Source organism: Chaetura pelagica, unplaced genomic scaffold, assembly GCF_000747805.2.
Source record: "Chaetura pelagica isolate M959 unplaced genomic scaffold, ChaPel_1.0 scaffold147, whole genome shotgun sequence".
Taxonomy (NCBI): domain Eukaryota; kingdom Metazoa; phylum Chordata; class Aves; order Apodiformes; family Apodidae; genus Chaetura; species Chaetura pelagica.
In genome coordinates this window covers 568,517-576,296 of record NW_009954194.1, presented here as the reverse complement: position 1 = coordinate 576,296, position 7,780 = coordinate 568,517, and the positions used below count along the sequence as shown (strand labels likewise).

The 7,780-nt window shown below is 38.6% G+C and overlaps 1 protein-coding gene across 1 annotated transcript in view; it reads right to left on the bottom strand.

The window, feature by feature from the left end:
- Positions 1-3,085: 3,085 nt before the first annotated feature.
- QDPR (quinoid dihydropteridine reductase) overlaps positions 3,086-7,780 on the bottom strand; it is a 9,576-nt gene continuing 4,881 nt past the window's right edge. Inside the window, exons 4-6 of the mRNA XM_010003128.1 lie at positions 6,878-6,986; positions 5,422-5,505; positions 3,086-3,441 (exon numbers count right to left, since the gene is read on the bottom strand). Coding sequence (XP_010001430.1) covers positions 3,336-3,441; positions 5,422-5,505; positions 6,878-6,986 — 299 coding nt within the window. The 3' untranslated portion in view covers positions 3,086-3,335. The remainder of the gene's footprint in view (positions 3,442-5,421; positions 5,506-6,877; positions 6,987-7,780) is intronic.

Below are 7,780 nucleotides of genomic sequence, written 5' to 3'. Positions count from 1 at the left end.
AGCACGTGATCGTATCTCCAGAGTCCTCGCAAACTGCCCAGACCGGCCGGATTTATAAAGCAAATCCTTTAGAACACGATGTTTCAGGAAGTGCAAGAATGGCTGTGTATGACAGGGATCTAAATCTCAAGTGACGTTTGCTATTGACTTCTGCAATGCTTTTCAGATTTCTGCCTACTTCTCACCTTGTTCAACACTACAAAGGTTAGTCTGAAGCATCTCTGCATACTGTTACAGTCCCCGTCTGTTTTCTTCCAGTAAGCCAACACAAGGAAGAAGAAACAAGAAAATAAATATAACTCTTTGTTGTGGTGGTCATTTTAAATCCACTTAAAAAAAAAAAAAAAAAAAAGTGCTTGTTTAGCATAGCAAATTATTTCAACAAAAGGTTTCAAAGTGCAGGTTTAGGCTAATGTAGAACTGCAACTGCAATGACTCAATTCCCATTGTATTTGGGTACAATTCCACTGCATTTACAGCATGCTATTTTCCTTGTGTGCAGAGCATCATGTTAAACTTCCATTCTGTGGCATCCTCATTAGCCAGTCAATAGAAAAAAAAAAATTCAAATAAAATGATTACTTTGAAAAACTAATTAAACCTGTTGGTAAAGTATGTGAATTTCACCTCACAGTGAAATCTGAAAGAGATTTCAGACTCAGTTCTGCAGTGACAGAAAGGTTCTGCAAAGCAACAGGACCATGCACGGGATGGTGGCCTCAGTCTGAACAGCACTGCAGGTTCTCATCCACTTATGCCTGGGTATTGGGGGTTGTGTGGCAAAGTTTTGGTAGCTGGAGGAAGAACTACAAACACCTTGCTTCTCACTCTCAAACTTCAGTAATGCCATTTTCATATCTTTCCACTTGTACCTGCAACTGATAAAAGTTAATAATCCAGTCACCAGTCTTCCATTCACAACTGTATTTTACCACTATTCACTGTTTCACAGTCCACATATTTCATCACTCTTACATTGCTACAGTCAACATTATTTTTTCCAACAGGCAGCAATACAATTTGAATAAGGACACCAGACAGCTTTTATAGAATGGAGAAGCTGCTCATGTTTCATACCATTCATCCCCATCAGGCAAGAGTGGAAGAAGGAAAGCTCAGCTGAGGATGCTCCTGTTGCTATGTTTACCGTTCAACATGGATTTCTTCCATCTCATGCGTTTATACAGCTACTGTGTCTTACAATAACAATAGCCTTACATTTGGTAAGATGGGTAGGAGCACTAGATCTTCGTGAGACACTGAACCAGCACTGGAGCTACAGCTGCACCGGTACAACAATACAGAATGACTGGTGGCCCTACTTCATGTTCCACACTGTCCTAACACAGCTGTTCTGCTCCTAGACCTGCTTGGGTGCATTAAATGAGGCATGGAGGGAGACAACTAACCAGCTGAGGTCTCTACAAGCTTGGCACCCTCCTCTTAGCATAGTGTACGTAACTCCCCTGTTTTCAAGGCCATTATCTCTATTTGGTACTGCCAAAGCATATCCAAAGCATCTAGGTCAGAAACATGGATTTGGCCCAGGTTCACCTACCAGGACTGTGAGGTCTTTCTAGTTAGGAAGAAGGAGGAATCCTTCAAGCTTCTGAAATGCATGGATCACACCTCATTGTCTTTTTTTGACCTTTTGATCTCTACCAAAATTTAAACCTAGTTTCCCTCTTCCCTCCTGTATAATCTCAGGATTGATTAGTCACAGCCTTCAACTTAATTCCACATGACCAAAGACTAGTCATTTGCCTTCTTTACCAGATTATTGATAAAAACATTAAGGTCCAGGTACATGTTCAAAACCTATAAAAGATGTCTGAAAAGTCCTTGTGTAGCCCTTAGCAAATAAAAAGATTCCCTGCTTGTCTTAGTCTCATTGCTGTGTTAACAACATTCAGCCACAGCAAGTTTTGTAAAAATACCCATATAGCCTGCTATGTCCTTGACCCTGGGCTCTAACACAGCTCTAGAAATGCACATCTGGAATCCCAGCCATACGATCATGTTAAGTGACATCAGCACATATGAGCTTTTCCTAGTGTGAAGAAAGGAAAAAAACTTTCCTGATTTACAGCAGTAAGTTCTTCCCCAACATTAATTAAAACCAAAAACTGCACAGAGAGAATGTACATACAACTTTGCACATTCCATCTCTGACATCACTGGTTCCATGTAAGCCTCTGGTCAGAATAGGCAATACTGTCACTCTGCAATCACACTGTATTTCCACATAATGTAGCCGGGTTATAGAAAACTTGCTGCAGTTGAAGGCCTGCCTTAGACATAGCTACTAGCTCTTCTGCAGCTCTCTTACAGAAATGTATTCTACACAGAATGATGAGATGTACCCTGCCCATGCAGGGTAGTTGGAACTAGGCAATCTTTAAGTTCCCTTCTGACCCAAACCATTCTGTGATTCTATGATCATGATCAGAAGGAAATAAGTAAAAAATGAAGTAATTTACCATAACTAAACTTGTAGTTCAGTTAAATTGATTAAAATGTTATTCAGGTATTTGGATTACAGTAATGGAGAGAGCTCAGTGGATAAAACAGTATACTTTTATTTAGCACAAGAAGTTCAATATTCAAATAGAAGCCTGTGAATGCTTTTTCTAGTACTACTTTTTTTGATTTAAAAAGTGCTGTAAAGAACCATTATGACTAACACAGACATACTAATCATTTGGCAGAATGACTATTTTATCCTACAACTGTAGGCCTGGTAGCAGTTTATAAACTGTAAGGCAAATTAGGAACTCCATCTTAAGTGAGTGATCTCTATACCATTCCATTAAGTGAGTGATCTCTATACCGTTCCATTAACTCAAGTGGAACATTCACATGAAAAAAATGTTACAAGACTAGGACATTATTTGTGACTGCAATGTTTCCTTGTAACTACAGCCAACATGATATGCTGGGGTGGGGTTATATTCTCAGACAGAAAAAGGTAGACAGACTATTGAAAGATTGATAATAAATTGCCAGAAAAACTTACTGAGAAAAAAATCCAACCATTATATATGTGATTAAATGACATTAATTAAGCACAATTCCCATGTCAGTAAAAACAGGCAAGTAAATATGCAGAATTAGGACATCTACAGACGTGAAAGCCTGCAACTTCCATTTAGAGACAAATACTTGTTGGTAAGCAAATGCTGATAGCTTACATCACAGAACATTACTTGAAATCTGGTTCCATTAATGACATAAATACAATCACTGGATATAGAAGATGATCTAAATTATACTGGCAGACAGATTTTTCCATAGCTTCTCCTCTGCTGTAGTTTCACCATCTTAAGTGCCTGAAATTAAAGATGTGCTGCAACTAGTTCAGTCTTCCCTCCTGTAGTTATCACCTGGATTAGACTCCCCGAGTTGGGTCGATTCTTTCCTGTTATCCAGTCATAAAAGGTTCTGTTTTAAAATAAATGGATAAAACGGGGTGAGGAGGAGGAAAAAAAAAATACTATCAGGCATATTGACAGGAAGCATAATATAAAGTCTGTTGCTTTTCCTTCTTCTCCTATTGCTCTGTCTAGTGATTTCTATGTATGCTGCAAACTAGCAATGCAGTCACTGGATTCAGGCGCTCAGATCTGGGCAGAGACCCAGAGGAATCCATAGGGCTTTACAGCACACACACAGGATTTTCAGAAGATCTCAAAGGAAAAGGCCAGGAGCTTAAAATGTCAAAGTGGCAAGCCAAAGTGGCAAGACTTCTCCAAGTTGGAAAAAAAAAAGGGGGTGGGGGAAGAGGCTGCTTAACTTCCCTTTATAGTATATATCAGGAATACAGGTTTAAAGCTAAAATACAACTGCTAAACCTATTATTCTGCCAAGAGACCAGTGTAACACCAAAGATATCTAACTGTGAAAATGGTCTCAGAAGCAGCATAGAAATCCTCATGACATCCACAATAATGCCAAGTAAGATGGACTCATTCTAGGTAGCACAGCAGAACATTCTTTATCAAAATGTAACATAAACTCCTGACTCAAAATATAGTCCAGAAAGTGCAGTATATTTTTCAGGTCAATCAACCCTTTCAACACTGCAGACATAGCAACTGCCATGTTGGAAGGTCCATACATCTGACACAAGGGCTTACAGAGCACAAAACTGAAGTGTCATATGGAAAAAGATTTCCTGCATCCTTCCCAAGATGCAGACATTACCAACATTTAACAACACCGGATGGTTTTCTTCCATAAACGACGAGATTTTCAGTTTTCAAAGGTGGATTTAAAATGCAGGGAATTAGAACCCAAGAAAATAAGCAAACCATGCAACCTAATTCTCCCCTAAGGAAAAAAATCTTAAAAGTTAAAAGTTTAAAATTAGTTAGTGAAGCCATAACATCTGGCTAAGCAATTTCAGGAACACAATAAAAATGTATTTTTTTAACATTTTTAAGCCAACTAAATTCAATTAATGGGGCACTTTTAAAGATCCTGCATAGGCTTCAACAGCTGCATAGGCTTCTCACAAGAAAAAACATTTCCTACTCTGACATCCAGGTTAAAAAAAAAAAAAATTAAGAAAAGAAAACCTAATGTCAGAACTAAACTACTCTGAACAATTAGCAACAGATAAATGCAATTGCTGTGTCATTTCTAAAAGACTTGAAAAATGTGTAATAGTAAAGCTATTTACAATGTATGAACTTGTACTGATTTTTTGCTTTCCTCAAACAAGCATGACAGTTATGTCCTTATTTTCTTCCTTTTAGCACCTAACTCTCAGCAGAATCTTTCCTACTCCCCATCACATCACAAAGCAGTACTTAGGCTGCACCTTCTGAGAGGAATTAGAAAGAATAAGCCTTATAATCTCAGCCTGCTGTTAAGTAAGCTACAGTTGCAGTTTCAGCATTTTGCAATATCATTTGGGACAAGCCTTTGTGGATGATGGGAAGAAAAATAATCTTAACTCAATTTTTCTAAACAAGAGCAGGAATTTTTCTAGCTGAGTTAAGTGAACTAACATATCATAGATGGGCAGTAAAGAGTGTATAAAAGAAAAAATAAATCCCAAAGTTTACATGCTTATTTGCAGTTTACCTTTAAGACAGACTACTGATTCCTGCATCTGTTGTCTGTAATTTAATTTGTCTACAGTCTTTATGAGATACATTGCCTTCCAACTGCTTAAGGCTATCTGCTTTGTTGGAATAACTGGTGTACAGAAGTTAAGGGAGTTTGCCCAACTTGCTCCCGATAAGAAGCCTGTGCAAGAAACCCAACATAATTTAGAAACATAAACAATGAGGGCAGGATGGAGGAAAAAATAAAACCCCACCCCAATCCAAGACAGCTATTTAGAAAGAACATGCAATAAGATGCAGCAGCAAGAGGGACACTGAGGAACTGGTTAGTTACCACACAGATACTCACTCAGCAATGAATTCTAAGGGTGTCCAGGAACTGAAGTCTGCATCAGGCATTGATTTCCTGTTTGCTGGTGTATCTAAGGTAACCCTGTGATTAAAAAAAGGTAAGCCTTTTATTCATAAATCATGTTCTGATAAGCACCATATGCTTCTGTTCATTGCTGTAACATATGCTTGACTTTTATACCACGTGGTATGGATTTCCCTTGCATCCTCTACATGTGTTAACAGCATACAGCCATCAGTTTCAATGTACATCAGAGGCTGCCACCTACAACCCCTCACCTCCCTGGCTTGCTTGTGGCATTCAGCCCATCAGGGCAAGCAGTCAGCCCACAGCTCCCTTCCAGGCTCTCTCATGCAGACAGGGAACAGCAGTAATAAGCCTGTTCACATGTACTGCACAGGACATATGTGCTACAACTATTCTTTCAAACAGCCTCACACCAGCTACAAAGGCAGAGATTAAGTGCACAAGCATAGAAAGCTTTTACTTTGATGATCCATATACGCACTACATACAATGATATTAAGGGCTGAACTTTTCACAGCCCTCCCCAAGATGCTGTTGACAACCCACTGTATAATCACTCTCAAAAATTCACTCAAGAACAGAGTTCTGCATGAGAAGTGTGCAAGTGCAGAACACCCAAAAGTCCAGTCATCTTGCTGTCTGCAAAGCTTTGTAGAAGGTGGTGTCAATTACCAAACACTTTAATGCCATTGCTCTCTGACCTGAAGTGCACATGAATGTGTATATATGAGGAAAACAGAGAGAATTCAGGCAGTGTTCCAAATCTCTATACAGAACTCTTTAGTCTGAAGTTTTGGGTCCTGAACTAGATATTGACGTGGCAAGAAAAGTACTTTTGATTTTTGCAGTGGAATTAATACATTTAGACATACTAAAGATCTGCTAGGCCATCAACTGTTTACTAGCTTTTCTCATCAAAGGGAGAGCTGTAACAGGCAAATACAAGCTAAACTTTTTCTTTTCACAGATCCTCAAAGTGACCTGATTTTACTGATCAAGCACAGATATGCAGCACCTTATGAAGAAGCATCTTTAACCAAGTCAAAACTTGTCAAATAATCCTTTGCTTTACTATTATCACACAGCTAAGTCTAAACCTGTGCTGAATAGCTCATCTTATTTTCACAGATCTGTTTATACTAAGAAAAAAAATGGAACAACTCACACATTAATGCAAGGCTACAGTTAAACTTGTTAAAAGTGATTAGAATTTTAATCTCAATATCCACTACTGCTTTGCAAAGAACAGGAAATTAATCATTTTTAGGGTGACTTACATATCATTATGTTCATATGTTCGAGATGCCTCTTTTTCTGAGAAGCTGTGTATTGTGAATAGGACATGGCAAGCATATCCACCTGACTCTAGGTTACAGCAGTAATTAAATAAAACAACACAGGCAGAGGCAAATATGCAACCACTTACGGTAAAATGGCAACAGCAGCAGAACCAGATGGCAAGCCACTATTGGCACCAGCTAAACTCTGACAAAGCTGGTGCACTGCTCCTTTGGCCATGCCATAGCCAATCATCCCTAACAAGTAAAAACAGGCAAATTAGAGTACAATCAAAACAGCTCTCAGTATCACCAGCAGTACTACAGAAACTCAGATTGTTTGACGAATTTTAAGACTGCCCATCACAGTATCAGATACAACAGTATCAGATTTTTAAAACCTATCAAAACATGCATATTAAAAGATAAGAAAAAAATAAAAAAGGCATCCACGAACTATCACAGAACACAGTTTACTCAGCACTGCAGAAATACTCAGCTTACTGAATTAAGAATGTTTAGTTAATGTACCCAAATGCATCCTGAAGGATGGAACCTACAAGGCTGACCTTCTAAAACTAATAGAGTAAGCGTGAAGATGTTCATAGACTTTAATAAGGCAATCATCCATCTCTGGAGACATTCAAAACCCTCCTGGGTACAGTCCTGTGTAAAGTGCTCTAGGTTATCCTGCTTCAGTGGGAGAGTTGGACTAGATGATCTTTAGAGGTCCCTTTCAACTCCAGCAATTCTGTGATTCTGTGAATTTTAATAATATGACTAAGGTATTTGCAGCTCACTTGTCTCCAGAAACGTAATTCACTTGGTCAGCAGCTGAGGTCTGACAGGCCCTTTGGAGAAAAATTGAAAAACAAAACAAAACAAAACAAAAAAACCAACAAAAAACTCTCATGGTAGAAAACTACTAGGTAACTTGCAGGTAAAGTAAACTTCTTCCTAAACACTGTTGCTTTCTAGGCACAGTATTTAGCAGTCTAAGAGCAACAGGAATTAGAGCATAAGGCACACTGGTCAGGTACAAGATCTGAGCA